We start from the raw sequence: 24382 nt of genomic DNA, 5'->3' as shown, positions 1-24382 counted from the left end.
GTTCTATTCAAGATAACTTGACCATCGTATGTCATTGTTTGCACAGTACTATTCAAGATAACTTGACCATCATATGTCATTGTTTGCACAGTTCTATTCAAGATAACAGTTAAATACCACATTTCATTTTATTGTGTTTCATATTTATTAGTATGTTGTACATTTATTGTTCAAAAGCTGTCTAGTATTTTAATGATATTGCTTGAAGTTAACTATCAGATTATATCGTTTAAAGCGCCTTTGAACATGTATATGAAAAGGGCACTATATAAGTTTGGTAAATAATAATAATAATAATAATAATAATAATAATAACTTGACCATAGGATGACATTGAATGTGCAGTTCTATATCAGATGACTTGACCATAGAATGATTTAATGATTGCACATTTCTTTTTATAATTAAATATGCCCCATCTTTATCAAACTGGTAGAAATAAACCAAAAATCACAACACATTTTTCAACTTGGTTGAAATATTTATTTTGTTTTACATATAACAAAGCAATCAATTTACTTAGCAAGAACTATAGTGATACATATACATAAGTCACTTTTCCACATACCAGACAACATTGTAACCATGGGAACCGTAAGCACACATTTTCACACCAAAATTACCATGAATATGAAAGAAATTCAAGATAAACATTTTGTGTTTCTGTAATTTTTTTCTCAGCTAAATAGACATTGTAAGCGGTGAAGGAAATGTGAATATTTTAACTTTCTTGTTGTTTTACAACAAATTTTTGTCACAATATGTAATACAAAAAATATTGAAAAAATAAATAAATAGTTTACTATTATCATGTACTGCAGTTGCCCTATTCTGCTCTTGTAAAGGTTTCAAAAATAATCTATGCCAAGCATGTAATGTAACCAGTTAACCATCATACATGTACCATGTAAGCAGTTAACCATCATACATGGAAGATGTACCTCATGAGTGTTTGATGTAAACAAAATACCCTGGTCCCAATTCTCGAAGTAACTTACTTCATTTAGCCAGATTTCTTACTTTAACTTGACTTTACTTAATTAAATATTAAATATAGTTTATATCATAAAAATAATTTCCAAAACTCTTTCGTTAAGAATGTAAGTATTACACAAAATATACTTAAACAAAACTAGTGAGCTCTGCTTTACTCTGTTAGGGACTTAGATGTTTCAAGAAATTGGGGCCAGGAGTCAGAGGAGTTAAAATAATCTATAATAATGCTGCAAACAGCCAACACTCCTTTCTGATTTTCTTTTAGTCAATCAAGGGACGTAACTGGACAATAATTGAAGCCAGCATTAAGGGCCTTGCTTCTAAGAGAATGCTGATGTGCTGGGCATGACCTGGGTTGAACAATTTCAATACCAACACCAACACTGTCACACCCAGGTTGCCACAATATTGTCTTCATTTTCTTTTCTTTGAAAAACAGATGATCTAAAACTGACGTAGAATATGCTTAGATCTTTATAACTTTTTTTATTTTTGATATTCTTGTTGGAATCACTGCGAATACTAAATCATTTGATATGAATGTTAAAAAAAAGCAATATACTTAAATGTACAACTTGTGGGAAAAAGTGTAGTGTCCAAACATTGTCTGTTATATGCATCTTAATGAATAATGTTCACTATGTATGTCACTTATCATGTGTAACAAGCATAAATCATTATCTTCATGTTCTCCATACATTGTACTTTGTAAATATTTGAAAACCATGGTTATATCTGTTTTCAATAATAAATGATTAATAGGGCATTTTTGTGCACTCATAAACCAACAGTAAATAAATTAAGATGTTTGTTCAACAAGCACTTTTGACAAGATTATCGAAAATGGCTGCAGTATGTTTAGAGTTGCCTGCAGACAACAGTCATTAAATACTTATAAATATTTTGAAAGCACATAAGTACATTTTGACTGATGTCCATCATAAACAATATAATAAAAATACAAAGTTGCTTGAAGAAACATGAATTAATATTTAACCCAAACAATTACTCCTTTTCAAACATTTCTGTAATAATAATCCATGTCTGAATCAATATGTTACTGAAGAGGTTGTAAAACAGGACATGATTTACCATATAGGGCCAATCCTGTCATCAAACATATTGTATATTTGATATATCAAAATGTTTGTTCCTAGTCATATTGAAATCAATTTTGAAAATTAAGACAGGAAATTTTGGACTATGTTTATTTGAATCTACAATAATTGCCATTAAAACCACAGGGACAAGAAAAGTAGTCAATAACACAAAAATAAAAATAACTCAAGTTAAAATTTTAATTTGATATCTGACACTTGCTTGTTATTATTTTATTATTCAACTGATTTTGCTGATCTTTTTTGTATGCTTGTTGATAAAATGGCCCAATAAGTGATGTAGAATATCTTCTGTGTTCAGGTTCGTTCCTTCAACAGATTATACAGAGTCACATGGTATGGGGAGATACACGCATATTGGTGTGACTTAAATAAATAGAAATGTTTTCAAGATGAATATGTAGAGAAAACTTGAACATTTTCCTCATGCATTGCACCTTAATGACCGAACACACAAAAAGAAGTGCACAAAACAGGTAAAGTAGTGTTCAGGCCCATCGCTTCTCCCCGTTGGATCACCACAAACAGGTATAGTAGTGTTCAGGCCCCTCCCTCCTCCCTGTGGTATCACCACAAACAGGTATAGTAGTGTTCAGGCCCGCCCCTCCTCCCCGTGGGATCACCAGACAGTTTCACGATTAATCATTATAAGAATTCTGACATTCCAAAATCCACGAAGCAGATTAGAACTTCCAAATTTCCATTTAGAAAAAACGCATGTGTGCACAATGGTTTAAATAGAGGCATTTAATTGGCAATTTGCACTGAGTACTAAAAAATAAGCAATTATTTATGGTCTTTTAAACGAGTCAGCACCGGACTGCGCCAGGCCTGTCAACTTAATTGTTCAGAAAACCAACACTAACTGTTATGAAGTGTTTAGCAATCTTTCTATTATTCCATTTACAACACATTTCACCCCATGGACATTGTATGTACATGTTATATGTCAACCCAGGGGTATTTTATGTAAAATGTAATGAACAGCTAGAGGACCTGCAAGGACGTTGTTTTAACCTTCTTTTTAATTCATTACCAAGGTGTGGACAATCTTAATCTTCTCTTGTGCTTAGCAAAATTTAAAGAAGAGTTTCTTTCTGGTGATGGGATGATATGTAACAATTCCTAGCATGTCATAATGAACGTAATGCTGATGGTATATAGTCACAACTATTGAGTGTTTTTCCACATAGGAGGCTCACATACTGAACAATTATAGCACTTTTTGGATGCAGCACAAAGCACAAAATTGAAATAAATATCTAATGCTGTCATAAATCTATGCCTCCTTATATTATTAAAAAAACTTATTAAGTTCCTAGCTCTTTATTATGTTAGTTTTTGTGTGTTTTTTGTTAAGTCACTTTTTTTTCAATAATTAGCCGTAAGATTTGTTCAAACATTTTTACAAAGCTGTATTTCATGTTCATTGCATCAAGAACTGGCAGGCAGGCAGACACGAACTAGAGAATAAAACAAATAACAACAATACATGTACATGTACTTGAACCTTCTTAACATGTGCCTCTATCAAATGTTCTACCATTTGGGAAAAAACAGAGCTGTTTTGAGCATTTTTTTTATCTATCTCAAAATCAGCAAATGTTAATGGCCATTTTAAATTGCAAACTAACATTATAAATTGTCATAAAAATGTAAAGTGTAAAAAGTTGAGCCAGTTCATGTTTAGTGAAGATTACCTTTTTAATTCATTGACCTCGCCAATTAAAAAGTTACCCACTCCCCATCCCACAAACTAAAAATTTGTTTTGAAATGTGCAATTGTACAACACAGCACTTCTGATCATAACATTTAGCACTATAATTCACGTACAGTCTTACTTCAACGCGTATAAGTACATGTAATGTCTAATTTAGAGTCACAACATATTTTTTTCGACCCTCTTTGGGGTACAATAGAAATACACAACAAGTAAACTACACCATAATATATATACAACCATTAACTTCTAAGACTGACAGACTTTCCATAAACAACAATTATAACAATTCCATAATAATCATATAATAATCAAATGAAAAATCAACAAAATAAATGACATTCATAGTTTAGCCACTGTTGAGTAACAGTGGGAAGTGTTATCATATATGGAGCTTGAGCAGCAATCATAAGCAATAATATAATTATACTATATTAGTTATAATAATAAATATTTTAATACAATCAACACAAAAAGAACAACAGGATGCATGAAATGTACAACATACATTAATTGTGACTCACATTACTAGATTTCAAGCCCAAATCTGAGTTTTGTCGAATTTTCTTTGACATGATATACATCCATGTAGGAAGAAATTCAATTTATTTTGATTGGAAAATAATAGGTATTTTCCCTCACATTTGGGCCTTTTAAATCCAGTGATACAAAACAATATTCTAAGTACATGTTATTTACAGAGCACACAGCTGTGAGAAATGAGAAAATGACGCCATTTTATGGCTGAAAAGTACAAAATACACTGTGTTCACATATCTATATATATATAAAGCATGAAATACAAATAATATGCCAGAAAAAATGTGAATGTCAACACTGACCTTTAATGTACAGTAACTCAAATGCTTGTAACAGTCCGGCTTTTGCTTTGAATCAAGATGTGAAGAAATTTGTAGGAAGTAACTTTGTTTGAAATACAAAGGCAACTTTAGATCTTAATTTCAGCTGGTCAGAGGGCATATAAAACCATGGTAGTTCTACAGACCCTTCCTATGACATTCATCATGTATCTACATCATTGTTTTCAGGCAAATACTTTTATGGCCAAAGATTGAACACTCTACCTTTAAAGAATCAACATTAGGGAACATCATTGTTTGTTTATGTAATTGCCATGAAATTATTATGGACTACCAGCCACATGTTTACTTATCAAAATAGAAATATCAAACTATACATTTCATCATTCTTGAAGCGAATGTATTGTAGAGGAAAATGTGAGATAAGCCGACATTGTACAGACTAAATCAATTAAATATGAATATGAAAAAAGTGTTTATATACAAACGAGAATAAATGATGCTAAACAAATCCAACATTTTAGTCACAGTTACAGTAGAAGCCTTCTTTAACATTGACCGGGGACATGGAATAAAATACATGCACATGATACTCAGTGGGCTGACTGTTCAGAACTTTGATGAAGTTGAAAACGTTGTTGACGTCATCATTGCTAACTTTCAGATCTTAATGCTCTCATAGTTTAATGAATACTCTTGTGATATGCAATATTTTCTACAAGATTTGAAGCAACTGTTTAAGCTGTACTTGTTTTTGTTAAAGAATACGAGCTCACTTTAAAATATTTCACGTTTAAAAGTTAACAACCCTGTCGTTAATGACATTGTTAACTTTAACAAACTTCGGAACATTCTCTCCACTATAATTATTACAACAGTTACAATTTTAATGCAATTTTTAATGCTTTTCAGAGTTTTATAATTATCAAAATGCTTTTTCCAGGTTGCACCTTGTTTTGGTAAGGGAATGTTTAAGACATTTATAATGTACATCAATTATATACAGGGTTCATTTCAATACAGAAGTTGGGTTATAATGGGTTGCTGTGTTTTCTGTTTTATCGACTCCATACTTGTGCATATCATGAGGTTTTATTTTTAATGTTATTTTTTTCCTAATATTCAAATGGCTTATCTTTTCAATAAGACGTTAAGTCAGAACATTAAAAGAAACTTCTTTTTTTTTGGACAAATTTACACACAGTTACGAACTAGAATATTTGGAATCATAGTGACAGAACAAAAATAAAATATCTGCCACTCAATGTGAAAGTCAGTAACACCACCATGAATAACATGGGAAGTGAAAAATATCTCTTTTGACAATGGTGTTCAAGGAAGACGACCCACAAATAAATGAATTACAGAATTCCTGGTGACACCATATTATTTCTGTATCATTCGTAAGGGTTGTGTGCAGAATGGATTATTTACTGAAACTGATATAACAAAAAAAGATTTTCAGGCTGTAAAGATTTCAAAATACATCCTCTGATTTTGGATGAAATAAAGAGCAAATATTAAAACTGTAATGTCTTAACAGGGGTGTAGCTAGCCCTCTATTCATGTGGATTCATAATTGTGCTAAGGGTGTCTGGGGGCATGCCCCCTCTGAAGATTTTGAAACCATGGTGCGATCTGGTGCATTCTGGGTATTCTGAAGTGCTTTATTTAGTACTGGAAAATTGACTGTTTTAGGATCTGATGATGTAGTCGAGTATGCATACTGCAATTTTGGCTGATTTATTTTTGTCAGAATTATGTGGCTTCAGCCGCTTACTTGCGTATAGGCAGCTACGCGCCTGCTTAATATATGAAGTACTTTCGGTCTTTTTTATCATATTAATAAGCAACAACCAAATGCCTTTTAAATGATACCTATATATATATGGGGTCACCAGGCAAAAACATTTCAGGGTAACAGAGCTCATAATCAGAGAACTAGCTTATCTGTGGGTCGGTCTCCTTAATATTTGTACAAAAAAAAGTGTCCAGCACAAACATTTTTTCCTCACCTGTCTTATGTAGTAAACTGTTTTCTATCATATTGACAGTGTATTTTGCATAATAATGCTTTTGTTGTTGTATAATAATAATTTTGTTATTCATAACAGATGTCATGTAAACTATAAGAATATTCCTATTCCAAAAATCCTAAACATAAATTAGTAGGCATTTTGGCAACCCCAAATTGTATCAAAATTTGAATTCAGTCAATATTTATGGAAAGTTCTTAGCAGTACGCTAAATGACACAGCAATAGTTTAATAGCACATGCAAAAGATCTATTTCACCAATGTGATTCATTGAATACATGAAATTTATGTTTCATCGTTGTGATAAAGAACATCAATACATGAAATTTGAATCACTTAATACACAACAAAGACCATCAATTGTAATGCTTTTTGGTGAGCCCTAAGTTATGTCACATAAAATATGTAATACTGTTAGATAACAGTCAATAAACCACAAGATACAAACTACAGTAATACAGAAACATAATGGATCAATGGCTGAACAATGCACATGCAGATAACTGCATGCACAACCCCTGGGCCAGCTCCCCTGTCTAAAATACAGTTAAAATTGATTCTTTTTTTCGATAAGAAATATGGCCATTTTTAAATCAAATGAATATTGATACTTTCTTGCTGTAAGAAATGTGGCCAGTTTTGAAAAAATCAAAACTCTTTTAAATCAAATGAATATTGATACTTTCTTGCTGTAAGAAATGTGGCCAGTTTTGAAAAAATCAAAACTCTTTTAAATCAAATGAATATTGATACTTTCTTGCTGTAAGAAATGTGGCCAGTTTTGAAAAAAAAAAACATCTTCAATTGAATTTGATATTTCTTAACTTTTAAAGTTTAACATAAATTAACTGGCTGTCATAAAAACAACATCTGGGCATCATTATTGTCAAGAATCTTAGAAGCACTTCCACACCTAGGTGAATAATTCAGCAATATTATGCCTAATATACATGTGTCCCTTCTTTGTTTATATAAAGTCAATTGATCTGTATATCACTGTATTCTAAAAAAAATCCATTTTTATGCCATTAGCAATACATTCAATTTTGGTCTTGACCTGTCCTCAAATACTCTATGAAACGACATCATAAAACTGTTGAGTGCGGCTTTGTCATTTTAACATCAGCGAAAAACTGAAAGATTAGTAAAAGTTTTAAATCTTTGTGCATTATTTGCTTTATTCACTAATCATATAAAACAAGCTTTTAAAATATTGAATGAAAATATTTGGTATAATATAAGAAATTAAACATAACACTTCAAGCCATATGGCAATATAAGGACCGGCCAGGCAGCCACAGAAGGTGAATGGACCTTGGCTAACGCCTCAGTCCATATACACCATCGAGGGCTGACTGGCCAGTTCAATGTCATATGACCCTCAGTGGTGTGTAATATTTTTTATGTCGTACTGTAATGTTTAAATACCTATGTATAAAAGTGCTCCTAATCCAATTCTTGATAAAATGGTCATCAGTTCTATTTTTTAATGGGAGCTATAAAGAGAAAGCACCACACATAAAATTACACACACATACAAAGTGAATTACACAACAACAAAATTTCAGTTGTAATCATTTGAGCCATTTCTTTAGACAATGCTGCTTTTGTATTTGTTTCACACATGACAACCATGATTCACACATGACAACCATGTTTCACACATGCCAACCATGATTAACACATGCCAACCATGATTCACACATGCCAACCATGATTCACACATGGCAACCATGTTTCACACATGACAACCATGTTTCACACATGAAAACCATGATTAACACATGGCAACCATGTATCACACATGACAACCATGATTCACACATGGCAACCATGTTTCACACATGACAACCATGTTTCACACATGACAACCATGATTCACACATGACAACCATGTTTCACACATGACAACCATGCATGGGTGATATAACATTTACTAGTAAATTATCTAGCTGCAACAACTTATCATTTAAATGCAGCCATTAAAACTAATTTCACATTTAAAGGGACTCGCTCACAGATTAGATGTTGGCATCAATTTCTTAACACTTAAATTCATTTTACTTTCATTTATGAGCAAACATCAAATGATGAAGTAAAATAATTAAATTTTCAATAGGTTGACTAATGCTTTCAGTACTCCCTGTTTTATCATTGAAACAAGCTATTTGCTCACATTCAACACAAAATCAATGTTATAAGTCCCTTTAAACTAGTGTCAACCTAGTTCAATGTCAGTCAAAACTGTTGCACAATGTCCACATTTGAATTGAAAAATGCCATCTTAGAACATGAATATAAATCCACAGAGATATATTCAGTTTCTTTCAACACCTTAAAACTGCCTTGAAAATCACAACCAGCAGTATTGAGTGGCCGAGTGCCTGGCAATCTTCCCAATGATATGTACACTGGTATATCAAGGACCACATTTGTCTCTGCTAAAATCATTTGATAACATTGCAGTCAAGCTGAGCTGGCAGTCCACAACAGTTATTATATAGTTCATCATGTACAAAGTCAAGTCGTTGCCATACTGTTTTGGCATTATATAGCCCTATTCCTAGACTGACCTCTTGGAAATCATGTTAGTCGGGCATTGTTGCTCGGACAGGGAGAAAACGATGGCTGCATCTGCTGTGAAGCATAATTCTTAATGTGTTGTAAACTTAGGAAACTATTGGCTAGCATGTTTTCTGATCTCGATGGTACACTCATATTCCTCTCTAATCTTTCGTTAACTAGACGTTCATTTACTAGTCTATCATTGACCAATCTTTCGTTAACAAGTCGATCCACGGGGTCCGATTTCCTAAACCCAAGCGGGTCATATGGAAAGTACCTCGGACTGGACATTGAAGATATATGTGGCAGGGAAGGGCTCAAGTTGCTTGAATTCAGTGCAGAAGAGAGACCAGAATTAAGACCAGAACCATAGTGATACGGCCCAGAATTTGCGTTGCTAGCAGCATACTGAGCTAACGGCATGAAAGCCGACGATACGGACGATGTCGGCGACTTGTTATTTATCGCTGCTAGGCTTCCCTCAGTCACTCCCCTCTCCACGCGATCAAGAATGCGAGTAAAATCAACAGCAACGTCCAGGCTGGAATGGTCCGAGGGCTCTTGCTTGACCGGCGTCTGATGTAGCGGAAGTTTCCCGCCCTCTCCGGTGTGTTTCAACATGTGACGTGCCAAGTATGTCTCCTGGGTATATGCCTTACCACACACCTTGCAGATCTGGGTCTTGATGTGTTTCGTCTCACTTCGAAAACAACAACAAAAACATCAATAAAGATATAGTATATTACAAAGTTCAAAGTTCAAATTGGTCATCAGATAATTGAAGACGACAATTAGTTTCATCCATATGTTAAAGACTTATATAAACATCTTTTAAAAAATATGTCCTGAATGTAATTTGAATTAATATTATTTGTAATATTAACATAATGCTATTTAATTAATTCTATATTCTGTTAATCAAAGCTGACACACCAACAATACACTTGTATGTTTTATTAGACTTTAAGTACTGTAAAAGCTTGGTAATGTTTTCTAAGACCTCTGTAATGTTCTGTAAGAGCTTGGTTATGTTTTCTAAGACCTCTGTAATGCTTTCTAAGACCTCTGTAAGGTTTTCTAAGACCTCCGTAAGGTTTTCTAAGACCTCTGTAATGTTCTGTAAGAGCTTTTTAATGTTTTCTAAGACCTCTGTAATGCTCTCTAAGACCTCTGTAAGGTTTTCTAAGACCTGGGTAATGTTCTCTAAGACCTCTGTAAGGTTCTCTAAGACCTCAGTAATGTTCTCTTAGACCTCTGTTATGTTCTCAAAGACCTGGGTTATGTTCTCTTAGACCTCCGTAAGGTTCTCTAAGACCTGCCCTTACCTGGGTCATGTTTTCTAAGACCTGGGTAATGCTCTTTAAGACCTGGGTAATGTTCTCTAAGACCTCTGTTATGTTTTCTAAGACCTGGGTAATGTTCTCCAAGACCTCTGTAATGTTTTTCTAAGACCTCGGTAATGTTCTCTAAGACCTGGGTAATGTTTTCTTAGACCTGGGTAATGTTCTCTAAGACCTTGGTAATGTATTCTAAGTCCTTGGTAATGTATTCTAAGTCCTTGGTAATGTATTCTAAGACCTGGGTAATGTTCTCTAAGACCTTGGTAATGTATTCGTAGTCCTTGGTAATGTATTCTAAGACCTGGGTAATGTTCTCTTAGACCTTGGTAATGTATTCTAAGTCCTTGGTAATGTATTCTAAGACCTGGGTAATGTTTTCTAAGACCTGGGTAATGTATTCTCAGACCTCGGTAATGCTCTTTAAGACCTCGGTAATGTTTTCAAAGACCTCTGTTATGTTCTCTAAGACCTGGGTAATGTATTCTAAGACCTCGGTAATGTTTTCTAAGACCTTGGTTATATTCTCCAAGACCTCTGTAATGTTCTCTTATGTTCTCTATGAACTAGATTATGTTTTCTTAAGCCTTGGTAATGTTTTCTTAGACCTCGTTTATTTTCTCTAAGACCGTGGTATTTTTCTCGAAGACTAGCTTTGTAGCAGAAGTGGCACCTGCAAGCTTTTTCTGTCATATGGCTTAGGGAATGTGACAGGTTTTCCCCGAGTTACTACAATGAAGGGTTATTTCCCTTTCTTTAGTTACCAATGTTTATTTATACTAAGAGTTATTCCCCTTACCTATGTTTCGGTATATGTTCTCTAAGACCAGCTTCATCAGGGTAACATTTGTAGCAAGAGTTACATCTGTAGGGCCTATCTGTCATGTGGCTGCGGGAATGTGACTGGAGATTAGAGAGCTGGGAGAACGCCTTGCCACATCCGGAGTGCTGACATTTGTACGGCTTCTCTCCTGGAATGTATCATCAATTGCAATTCTCGTATAGCAAATGATAGCAAACGACAGCATCCTAATCCAATCAAATCACTTAGATGTTGTTACTGCTGACATATAATTTAATGCCAATTGTTATTTAGTATTAGGCAAGAAAGGTAAAAATTCTATAAAACAAACATTGATTAACTCAGATATACATATGATCAGTTCACTCATTTAATTAATCAATGTGTCTTGTTGTTGGTTACCACTTTTAAAGAGCTTTACTCTTAAAAGACATTATGCATACCAGTGTCATTAAAGTTTGAAATGGTTGAAAAATCAAATTAGAATTCATTCTGACATTTGCAGGAATTTTATAAAGACAAATAAAAAAGTACAATATGTCATTAACCAAGGTCGTACAGTCTCACCATGGTCTTTACTGAAGCAATATGAAGATAAGCCCAGAGTAGTGATTTATTTCTATGAATATGGGCACTGCTTCATCAAGAATCGAGGAACAATTTCATAACTACCGGTAGCAAACATTTTCAACATCATCGCTCCTAGGATTCTTTATGAAATCTCTCCAAGGACTCCCAACTATGGTTTATTGGCACATCTATCACTCGAGATAAAACAATAATTTTTATATTGTATTATGATATTTACCAGTATGTGTACGTATATGCTGTTGTAGGTGGGACAACTGTGTGAACTTGCGTTCGCAGATCTCACATTTGTACGGCTTGATTCCGGCATGGATGCGGTTGTGTTGTGACAAGTAGGACGAGTTGGCAAAACACTTCTGACACTGGGGACAGCGAAATGCTGACGGACTGGAAAATCATCATATGTAGTGAGGAGACTAATATATACCAATAGTTGACCATAGCTAGTTGACTAAATGTTTTAATGGACCCTCCCATGAATTTCAAGTTGACAACACTTAAATATTATTATATTAAGTACATGGATGTTCAGAGCGATTTGTTTTTATTTATTTCAATAAACTCCAACCAGCAACACATAGAGAACATAATTCTACTGAGATAGGAATGTATAGCGAACAACCAAAAAAATGAAAATGAAGAAAACACCTTAATGTTTTTAATGTTTATATTCAAAAGTAGTTCTGTTCATCAGTTATTGCACAAAAGATGTTCTTTAACTCTGTTATTGCACTGTTACTGACGATACTACCCAAATGCAATTCAAGGCAGACTATTTTTTCCAAGTGAACAAAGAAGTGATCAGCAATGTTCATTTATATTATTGAAGTTGTGTCAAAACTATTGACAGAATGTTTGTGATACTGACCTGAATGTCTTCATGTCTTGTTTGTGGACTTGCTGGCAGTGAATTAACATGTCCGACTTCATGGAGAATATCTGAAATACAAAAGCACTCGTTATATGATATAAGAACACTCCATCAAGTTTGGACTAAACAATCTACCAAGTATAATGGACAGAACAATCCAGCAAGTATAATGGACAGAACAATCCAGCAAGTATAATGGACAGAACAATCCAGCAAGTATAATGGACAGAACAATCCAGCAAGTATAATGGACAGAACAATCCACCAAGTATAATGGACTGAAAAATCCAGCAAGTATAATGGACAGAACAATCCACCAAGTATAATGGACAGAACAATCCACCAAGTATAATGGACTGAAAAATCCAGCAAGTATAATGGACAGAACAATCAACCAAGTATAATGGACTGAACAATCCAGCAAGTATAATGGACAACAATCCACCAAGTATAATGGACTGAAAAATCCAGCAAGTATAATGGACAGAACAATCCACCAAGTATAATGGACAGAACAATCCAGCAAGTATAATGGACAGAACAATCCAGCAAGTATAATGGACTGAACAATCCAGCAAGTATAATGGACAGAACAATCCACCAAGTATAATGGACTGAAAAATCCAGCAAGTATAATGGACAGAACAATCCACCAAGTATAATGGACAGAACAATCCACCAAGTATAATGGACTGAAAAATCTAGCAAGTGTAATGGACAGAACAATCCACCAAGTATAATGGACAGAACAATCCACTTAGTACAATGGACTGAACAATCCACCAATTATAATGGACTGAACAATCCACCAAGTATAATGGACAGAACAATCCACCAAGTATAATGGACAGAACAATCCACCAATTATAATGGAGAGAACAATCCACCAAGTATAATGGACAGAACAATCCACCAAGTATAATGGACAGAACAATCCACCAAGTATAATGGACTGAAAAATCTAGCAAGTATAATGGACAGAACAATCCACCATGTATAATGGACTGAAAAATCTAGCAAGTATAATGGACAGAACAATCAACCAAGTATAATGGACTGAACAATTCACCAAGTATAATGGACAGAACAATCCACCAATTATAATGGACAGAACAACCCACCAAGTATAATGGACTGAAAAATCTAGCAAGTATAATGGACAGAACAATCAACCAAGTATAATGGACAGCACAATCCACCAAGTATAATGGACAGAACAATCCACCAATTATAATGGACAGAACAATCCACCAAGTATAATGGACAGAACAATCCACCAAGTATAATGGACAGAACAATCCACCAAGTATAATGGACTGAAAAATCTAGCAAGTATAATGGACAGAACAATCCACCAAGTATAATGGACAGAACAATCCACTTAGTACAATGGACTGAACAATCCACCAATTATAATGGACTGAACAATCCACCAAGTATAATGGACAGAACAATCCACCAAGTATAATGGACAGAACAATCCACCAATTATAATGGACAGAACAATCCACCAAGTATAATGGACAGAACAATCCACCAAGTATAATGGACAGAACAATCCACCAATTATAATGGACAGAACAATCCACCAATTATAATTGACAGAACAATCCACCAAGTATAATGGACGGAACAATACACCAAGTATAATGGACAGAACAATCCACCAAGTATAATGGACGGAATTATACACCAAGTATAATGGACAGAACAATCCACCAAGTAAAATGGACGGAACAATACACCAAGTATAATGGACAGAACAATCAAATGAAATCAAATCAAATTTTATTTTCAATTGGTATGACATAACAGAGAAAACACCAACTTGGACAGGGTTTGGCCAATCATAGCTTATTTTCCAATAAAAATGAACCTTAGGGCTGGAGAAAATGTTAAGCAACACAATTATAAAGTTGGCCAACATTCATTTTAATCCATACATACCTCTACCTGAATTCAGGTTTTGGTAAACCACATTTAATTTGAATGTAAATCTTTTTGAATGTTTCTTGTCTCATTTTGAAACCACATTTAAAGGCAATTTTGTTAGTATTCATCTTAATCCAGACGAAATTCATGTATAATTTTGTGGTGAACATAAATTGTGCATCGTGGCCAATACAAGTTGGTTGATGCTTTATAAGTAATAGATCGATTACATGCAGTAAAATCTGAATGATGAAAAATGGGCAAAGTGAAAACATCTAACAAGCCCTTCTTTATCATTAAGTTATTACTTCAGGTCATCTAACTGACTTAGAATACAATGTTATTGGCTGACACATTGTCCACACAAAATCTGATGCAGAAGGCAGACCTTTAAACACCTATGGAAGTTGAAATTCTTAATAATTTAGCATAGTACTTAATCATTGCCGATCTGCAATTTCATTGACTGAAAATATAGTGAAATATTCCACACAAATTTTAAAAGCAAATCAAATATTAGCTTTTAGCTATCATTTTTACCTAACTAATGTTTATACATGTTGTATATTGTATCTTCAAGCAATAAAAAATCCTAAAATGAGATGTAGGGACAGGCCCTTAGTATTCATTGATGTCTTAAACCGGAGTTTGAGAGTCAGGAAATCAAAATCTTAAATGTTACACAACACCTTTGATATAGTCACTTTTGACAAAAGATATGTTCAAAACAAGTGATTTGTAACAGATACACTACTTTTTAACACTTAAATTTTGTAATATAAATTTTACAATAAAATTTAGATTTGCTATTTTGAATCTTAATGAATCTCAGACTCAAGTTGTTAATGATCCTGGATCTAGGCAATGGTCCCTGGGGCAGTTTTGTTACAGTGTGTTATAAACCTGATCAGACATTTAACACTAAATCAACTACGGCTCCTTGACCATCTTGGGCTAGATTCATGGAATATAAAACATATATGATTTAACTGTTACCCACCTGATCGCACATTTTACATTGAATGGACTTATTGGGCAATTTCTGCTGCGGGGGCTTCAAGGGCTGGGGTATGACTAGAGATGAGGCTCCCCCAGTCAAGGGTGTGCCGGGGCTGTGAAGCCCACCTGGGGCTCCGTTACTACGGTAACTACCATTACTGCTCGTGCTCTCGTGGCGACCCACATGATGATGATGATGATGATGGTTGTTGTTGTTCATCGCATCGGAACTGATATTACCTGCAATGAACATATCAATATATTTACCATTACATTAACCATATTGTTTTTAAACAACAGACATAAGTCCAATATGCAAAACTATTTTTCCCACAAACTAAAACCAACTGCGACAAGAAAGATGGTGACTTTATCATAGGGCCCCAATTTCTCGAAACTGCTTAACTCCCTTATAACAGGATTAAGCTAAGCTCACTATTTTTGTATTTTAATAATTTGCGCAATATTTACTTATTTAAGAGTTTTTATGCTTTAGATAGAAACTATCATTATGATAATTGCAATAAACCATTTTTCATTAATCAAAATCCAATTTATGTATGTACTTTGCCTAATTGAAATAAGCTACTTAGCCTGTTAAGCTTAAGAAGTTTCGAGAAATTGGGGCCAGTTCTTGGCATCATATCAAAGATATTACAAGTAGGAAGGGACTTAATCATTAGTTCTTGGCATCATATCAAAGATATTACAAGTAGGAAGGGACTTAATCATTAGTTCTTGGCATCATATCAAAGATATTACAAGTAGGAAGGGACTTAATCATTAGTTCTTGGCATCATATCAAAGATATTACAAGTAGGAAGGGACTTAATCATTAGTTCTTGGCATCATATCAAAGATATTACAAGTAGGAAGGGACTTAATCATTAGTTCTTGGCATCATATCAAAGATATTACAAGTAGGAAGGGACTTAATCATTAGTTCTTGGCAACATATCAAAGATATTACAAGTAGGAAGGGACTTAATCATTAGTTCTTGGCAACATATCAAAGATATTACAAGTAGGAAGGGACTTAATCATTAGTTCTTGGCATCATATCAAAGATATTACAAGTAGGAAGGGACTTAATCATTAGTTCTTGGCATCATATCAAAGATATTACAAGTAGGAAGGGACTTAATCATTAGTTCTTGGCATCATATCAAAGATATTACAAGAATATGTGCTGCCATTTTAATCTCAGTCAATGGAAACTATCGCACCAATTTTCCTGGCTTAAGCAATACTCACTTCAAGACCTATCTGTGCTTGAAGGGATTCAATAAGAACACAAGCTAAGGTCATGCTAAGCTTCTGTAGAATTCCACCATTTTTATTTTAACTTTATATAAAGGTGTTATTGATGGTTCAACATATTCATGGTAACTGACATACAAACAAACTGTTTATGTGGTTGTCCCATCGGCCCTTATGTGAATTTTGATGTGTGTTGATCCCATATATCTGTTGTCACACGCTTACTCACTACTTACATGGAAAATAAATAACTGTAAAAAACATCAGTATTGACATAGTTGTTGCAGTCAATTGTTTTTTTCTTTAAACTTAAATCAGACATATTTGCAATCTTTCAAGGCAGAAAAGTCAGTTTGTATAAATGTATGTTTCAATTTAACTATGCCAAATCTTTATCTATCAGTTACTGTTAAAATCTCTTTAAATGATTCTAAGATTATGAATAGGGGGGTCACAAGGCATCAATATATATAATATCCAAGCCTATTTGTTGCTAAATTCATTATATCTTTCAAAACATTATACATTACTACTAACAAGTTAAAAACAGCGCAGGTTATAATCAATTCCAATGTATAAAACTCAAATAAAAAACTCTTAACCAAAAAATTCGAGATATATATGGCAGAACACGGTGTCCTTGATTTTTTTTATAAATTATTTAAGTGAAGGTGACACTGCAACAAATCTAGAAGTTTAAGAATTTAACATTTGACATAATGTGAGTAAACATGTTTTACGAAGTTCAAGCATATTTATACAAAAACAATATCATTCAGCATCTTCTACAGAGCCTAAGCACCAATTCTAGGGCGGCACACGTATTTGCGAAATCAGCTTTCTACGCACTTAATGCCCATAGCCATACACAGACAATTGAGCACCATTTGTATGGCAAAAATCACCATTTTTGGATGCACAAAATTCTACGCTTAAACTTTTTAACAATCACATACCGTGGAAGAGCATTTTATCGCTACAATTTTCTGCATCTATCTTCAGGAAATATGCTAATTCCGCAAATAACTGCATATCAAAATTTACAAGCTGGTCGCCATCTTGATTGCATATTCTGCAAGCGACTTGGGCAGATACCGTATACACACATACTCGTACTTATTCACGCGCATCGTCTAGGAGCATGTTTTCAACTTTTCCTTCTTTGATCATGTCAATGTAGTCCGATACTCTTGCATCAACTTTAAAATTTTAACTGCTTTCATAGAAATAAATCATAAATTTAATGGTTTAATTATGATCCTCTATTTAAATCTCCCATTCTGCAAAGTCCCTTTTCAAACACTATAATAATTCACATATTTTGACTATTAAAAATACCACCACTGAAGAGTTTAATTACATGCATTGTGCAATCGATTATGCCATTTGAATGGTTACGAAGTACGTAAATGACGACATTTAGTTTTAAAACTAAACAGAATGTGCTAATACCATACAAGTGCCCTTATGCCTCAATAAGCATTGCTGGTGTAATATTTCACACACCTTACATTTATCATGCCAATATGCACATTGTGCATTCAATGTTGTAATAACAGTCTGAGGTAGTCAGACGTCATTTGTCTTCACAGACTAGTCACTTCAGGCCAAATCATTGCAGTTACCCCCCTTTATGGAACTCTTCAACTTAAGGACTTTATCAATCTTTTAATTACTTTGTAATTTTCAAGTACATGGATTTCAGAAAAATTATAATTAGAACTATGCACATTGAAATAAATTCTTTTATAAATAAGTGGGTAAATGAAATAACACCGGAATTCTATTAAGGGAGATTAACAAAGCAATCGATAAATAACAAAATTATAAAACAAACTTTAGCTGTCAAATGAAATATTAGTTAATTGGGTTTTCTTTGGGGTATTTCAAATATTCTTACTGAATATGGTAAACAATTTGAAGACAAAATAAATTCTTAGCCATTTTAAGCTTTTATTATTATTATTTTTTCATCCAAATTCCATTAATTATCCCTTTTTCACCAAACATCATAGACTTATGATTTAAAGACAATTATCAAAAGTTAGTCATTAATATTTCTAATATAAAATGTCGGTGAACTGTAAGTTGCGATATGTTACATTATGTACGTTCAGAAGTGCAACTGGATCTCCAACTCCAGACTGTCACAGATGTTTGTCATCCTAGATGTGAGAAATAGTTAAATATTCAAGCTGCAACGCCGGGCTTGCGCTAGACAGGTGTAACTCAGTATAGAAATAGAAGACATTGCAACAGTCTTGCTCTTATTCCTCAAACCGATGTTACAAGAACACCAAGTGAACCTATTATACATGCAGGTGACAGCACATGTGCAGCATGCCCAAATGAGGTCCATTACTTATGCAGCTAAACCATTATAAATTCCATATTTCCTCATCTGAATTGAAAAGCATAATTGATGTCATTAGAAGTTATTAAAGAGTCCCATGTAGCTAACCAACTTCTTACTGAATCCAGTTATGTAAGGCTTCAATTAAAATGTCAACTAAAGCATGTACTGATAAAACAAAAGGGAGATAATTCTGATGATAGACTTAATGAAAAATCATTGCCCTTCTAAACAAAGAACTAAGGAATTGGGAAGGTAATATCATCAACGACCACTTAACCTTTAACAAAAGAAATTAAATTTCTTAGCTAATAACTCAATCATTTTGAACAAAGTACTTCATCGTCTACCTCCCTTAAATTGGGAGTATATTGTTGGTTGTGTTTGTCATAGGCAGAGAATATTGTAGACGGTGTTTGTTGTATACAGAGTATTTTGTTGGCGGTGTTTGTCATAAGCAGAGCATATTGTAGACGGTGTTTGTCATCAGCAGAGAATATTGTAGACGGTGTTTGTCATCAGCAGAGAATATTGTAGACGGTGTTTGTCATCAGCAGAGAATATTGTAGACGGTGTTTGTCATCAGCAGAGAATATTGTAGACGGTGTTTGCCATAAGCAGAGAATATTGTAGACGTTTTTTTGTCATAAGCAGAGAAATTGTAGACATGTTTGTCATAAGCAGAGTATATTGTAGACATGTTTGTCATAAGCAGAGAAATTGTAGACATGTTTGTCATAAGCAGAGAAATTGTAGACATGTTTGTCATAAGCAGAGAAATTGTAGACATGTTTGTCATAAGCAGAGAAATTGTAGACATGTTTGTCATAAGCAGAGAAATTGTAGACATGTTTTTCATCAGCAGAGAATATTGTAGACATGTTTGTTATCAGCAGAGAATATTGTAGACATGTTTGTCATAATCAGAGAATATTGTAGACGGTGTTTGTTATATGTAGAGTACATAGTAGACGGTGTTTGTCATAAGCGTGGTCAACTACTTCGTTAGAAATGAAGAAATATGTAAGCAATGCATATAACTATTATGATCATTCTTTTGCATTATATTTTGTTGCAAAATATTGAATAATAATGTCTTTAGTACAATAAAAAATAAACATTTAAATTTAAGATTGACCTATCATATTTAGTATAGAAATGATTGTCTATTGATCTAGAATTGACTCAGATAACTCATAATATCATTTCTTGATATTATAAACATTTTATGTTATATTTTGTATTTTTGTCATCATATTTGCAACTTTCATAACTTCAGTAATTTCTTAAGCCAACACTAAATTCTTATTTTTGACTCTTGTCACTATATTTTAGCACCTTTTTTGTTCTATGGTTTTGCTAATCATAAGAATTAGGCTTAAACACCTATGCAAGCCAGACAAGTTGTGATAAGAAACAATGATCATCTCAAAGGAAACTCTTAATCCTAAGCCGAGTAAAACTCGGTGATGACAGTGCCAGTTGTTTGCAACTTAGCCTCAAATTTAGTATTTAAACCCATGAGTCCAGGTTGTCATTTAACCTTGGACAATAAACATTGGAAGTCTGATTTGGGTACTTGTCATCTTATTCACAGGGACGACCCCCTCTAGCAATCCTCGCTGTGCCATCCTTCGGGCAGTAGTAGTCTGACACCGAAATTAGCGTCATAACATAAGCAAAAATCATATTTCATATATATAGCATGAAATAGAGCTTCCAGAAATGTGTAGTAATTGTTTTCCCATCTGAGAAACACAGATGATGAAAAGTCACCTCTTCGACAATTACCAGAATGTACTAGTGAATAGCTCATAGCTTCATGGAATTTGTTTAAAGAAAGAAGGAATAGAATAGACAGAAGGACTTCACTATATGTGACCAATCAGTGCTTCATATATTACAGAAGAATCAAACACATTCATGGATCACAATGTTTATATGTTTATAATCTGCTGGGATTGCTTAACAATGGTAAGAGCAAGATACTCATTTCAGTTATATGGATTAATAGGATGGTTTTCTTGTAAACTGAGTGATGGACCAGTAAGTGGTCAGTATTTACTAAATGTTCTTAGTGTTTGCCCTACATTGTCACCCAATCAGGGGCGCTAGATTTTTAAAATGTTTCGTTTCTTATTTGTGAAGAATCGCTTCATATTTCTGAAAACGACACTTCAGGATTAAGTAAATTGCTATGACTGCTCATGCGCATATAGCCAAGCCTACTGTTTGCATATGCAAAGGCGCAATTTCAGTGTCAATGCTGATTTAAATGAAATCACTATATACTGAATTGATTGACAAGTCTTTTTGACAGGCGCACGGCTTAATTTAAAAGCTGATGCAATTTGGGAGGGGCTAATACTTAGTTGGTTAGAAATTATTAAGTAATTTCTTCGTGAATAAGAAACCATGGTGGCTTCGCTGTGCTCCGCTTCCTTAGGTTACTTATTCATGAAGAAATTACTTAATAAACTCTTACTTATACATAATACAAGCAGAGCAATGTTCACACTGGTAATTCCATCTGGTTAATTCATTGCTAACCTAGAGCCCTGCAGTTATGCAGACATACTTCCAATGATCCATCCAGATTTATCAATGGTTATAAGGTCTTGCTTCCGTCATATGTCCTTCATAGCTTCACATATGTCCTTCATACCACTGGCAAGGAGATTGTGTACTTTGTAACTGTCATTGGATGATTATCTTGAACAGTTTTCTAGTTATAGCCAAATTTAAACTTAAGTTTATGCATAAAGAAAATTATGTGAAAGTTTCCTTTGACAATGCCTTGAATCCCCTTCCCCTAAAAAAAGCTGAGACCAAATTGAGCTACTGTAATAGCCCATGAGATAGTTTCTTGGTCAAGTTTTAATATACTCACTAAACTCTTGTGGCACATGACTGCCTTGGCTGGATTTCCACTTAAACAAATCTGAAAATATAATGGAATCTTTGTAAATTTACAAAACAAATTGTATCAATATAATATTTATTTCTGGAGTTGAGGCCAAGATTTTCTCATTTGTACATTTTCTGCAAAATTCCAATCTATTCAAATTAAGAAAGCTCGTATCTAAACATTTTTTGCAAAGCTGTGATCAAATTTATATTTGGCAAAGCTCTGATATTTCCTGACGATCGTTGGCAAAACTCTGAGCTTAACCATGATATTCGGAAAAGCTCATTAAATCTATACATAACTGGCAAAGCTCTGATGTGATCTATACATATTTGGCAAAGCTCTGATGTGATCTATACATATTTGGCAAAGCTCTGATATATTAAATTCTGTATGTCATAATCCACACTAGGAGTCATGAAACCTAAACATTTATACCCTAAAAAGCTACTTATCAACTTATCATGAAAAACCCTTAACTTTGATCCCTGGAGTTCAATGCTTATCATTATTGACTCAAGTTGTATGCACCTAGTAAAAGTGAGTCAACTTCCCATGATGGGGCACTAGGGCTGTGGGTTAAAGCTTGTATGTGATCTGGAAACAAAGTGGTGGCTGATTCAATATTCCTGCATTAGCACAGGATTTTCAAAGTCCCAGAATGGACAGAACACCCAGAAAGAGATGGCCTGATGCACCTCAGACAAATACCATATATTTTTGTATATTAAGAATATGAAAAGATATTGTTTTGTTGGTCAGTGAATAAAAAAGAAAAAGAGAAGAAAAGAATATGACCATGAGATTATGTGAACCTTACTATAATACCCATACACTGCTATCTGATATACTTCATGTTTGATGGCTGTGCATCTAAGAGGCATCACACCTCAAACAGATAGGGCTATAGTTCCTTCCATTATTGTTATTGTTATTATCTCTACAGTTCCATGTAAAAACTTCAAACAATTAGTTATCAAAACATGGTTACATCTCTTATCTTAAATTACAACCAATATAAAGACTTCAGCCTGCATCCCTTACTACAGATACACGCTAACATGTAACTTAACACCCAGCGGTGTGCACATCTTGTGCAAAATAAGGCATGACACATTAGGATCGTCTATAACATAACGAACATGTAGAAAATTTCCCTACTAAAATTGACAAGCACTCGGCGAACTGAGCCACTGTGTTTCTGCACCAGGTCATGAAAACATTGATTTTAAGATTCCTTGCGGCACTTAACTGCATTTCCGCTGCATTTTCATGAATTAGAGATGCATTTCTGCGTTTTTATCACATGCATACGATCTCGGGAGAATTCAATGAAATATAGTTCTAAACCCTTACCATATCTCTATTGGAAGAATAAAATGTTGACTGCAAGAACGTATCAGCTCCTTATATAACTTCCAGCACTTACTACAGTCATTGGAAAACCCTTGAGATATGAAAAGGGATTCTAAATGTCTCAGACTGGGACTTAGATATTACTTATAATCACGTTGCTTTTGGAAATTTGAATAAAATCTAATAAAATGTGGTACTCATGCATTACATTGCAGCAAAAAATGATGAGAAACGAACAGTGTGATGTCAAATCTATTTTTACTAGTCAAAAAGGGACACAACTCAATAATGTTGATCAGGAGAGACATGTGCCTTGCTTGACATACATGTGCACTGATTTTCCCCTTCAACATCTGTACCATTAAGTTTCATGTGAACATTTTGTATTTGTTTTTAGTTTAATGTTCCAGTTTCTTCAAAATGATACTGTTAATGCCACACACACTTAGGCTATCATGATTCAACCATTACTAAGGCAATCACAATGCCACTTTCACTAAGCCATCAGCACTAAGGCTATCACAATGCCACTATCACTAAGGCAATCAAAATGCAACTTTGACTAAGCCATCAGCACTAAGGTTATCACAATGCCACCAAACACTTAGGCTATCACAATGCCACTATCACTAAGGCCATCACAATGCAACTTTGACTAAGCCATCAACACTAAGGTTATAACAATGCCACCATCACTAAGACTATCACAATGCCATTAG

The 24382-nt window shown here is 34.0% G+C and overlaps 1 protein-coding gene across 1 annotated transcript in view; it reads right to left on the bottom strand.

Annotated features, from left to right (window-relative positions):
- Positions 1–460: 460 nt before the first annotated feature.
- LOC128246279 (uncharacterized) overlaps positions 461–24382 on the bottom strand; it is a 94684-nt gene continuing 70762 nt past the window's right edge. The window contains exons 13-18 of the mRNA XM_052964472.1: positions 22290–22340; positions 15788–16026; positions 12853–12923; positions 12205–12371; positions 11394–11565; positions 461–9957 (exon numbers count right to left, since the gene is read on the bottom strand). Coding sequence (XP_052820432.1) covers positions 9276–9957; positions 11394–11565; positions 12205–12371; positions 12853–12923; positions 15788–16026; positions 22290–22340 — 1382 coding nt within the window. The 3' untranslated portion in view covers positions 461–9275. The remainder of the gene's footprint in view (positions 9958–11393; positions 11566–12204; positions 12372–12852; positions 12924–15787; positions 16027–22289; positions 22341–24382) is intronic.

This window comes from Mya arenaria, chromosome 9 (genome assembly GCF_026914265.1).
Source record: "Mya arenaria isolate MELC-2E11 chromosome 9, ASM2691426v1".
Classification (NCBI taxonomy): domain Eukaryota; kingdom Metazoa; phylum Mollusca; class Bivalvia; order Myida; family Myidae; genus Mya; species Mya arenaria.
The sequence above is the reverse complement of the archived record's forward strand: the minus strand, read 5'-3'. Positions and strand labels throughout refer to the sequence as shown.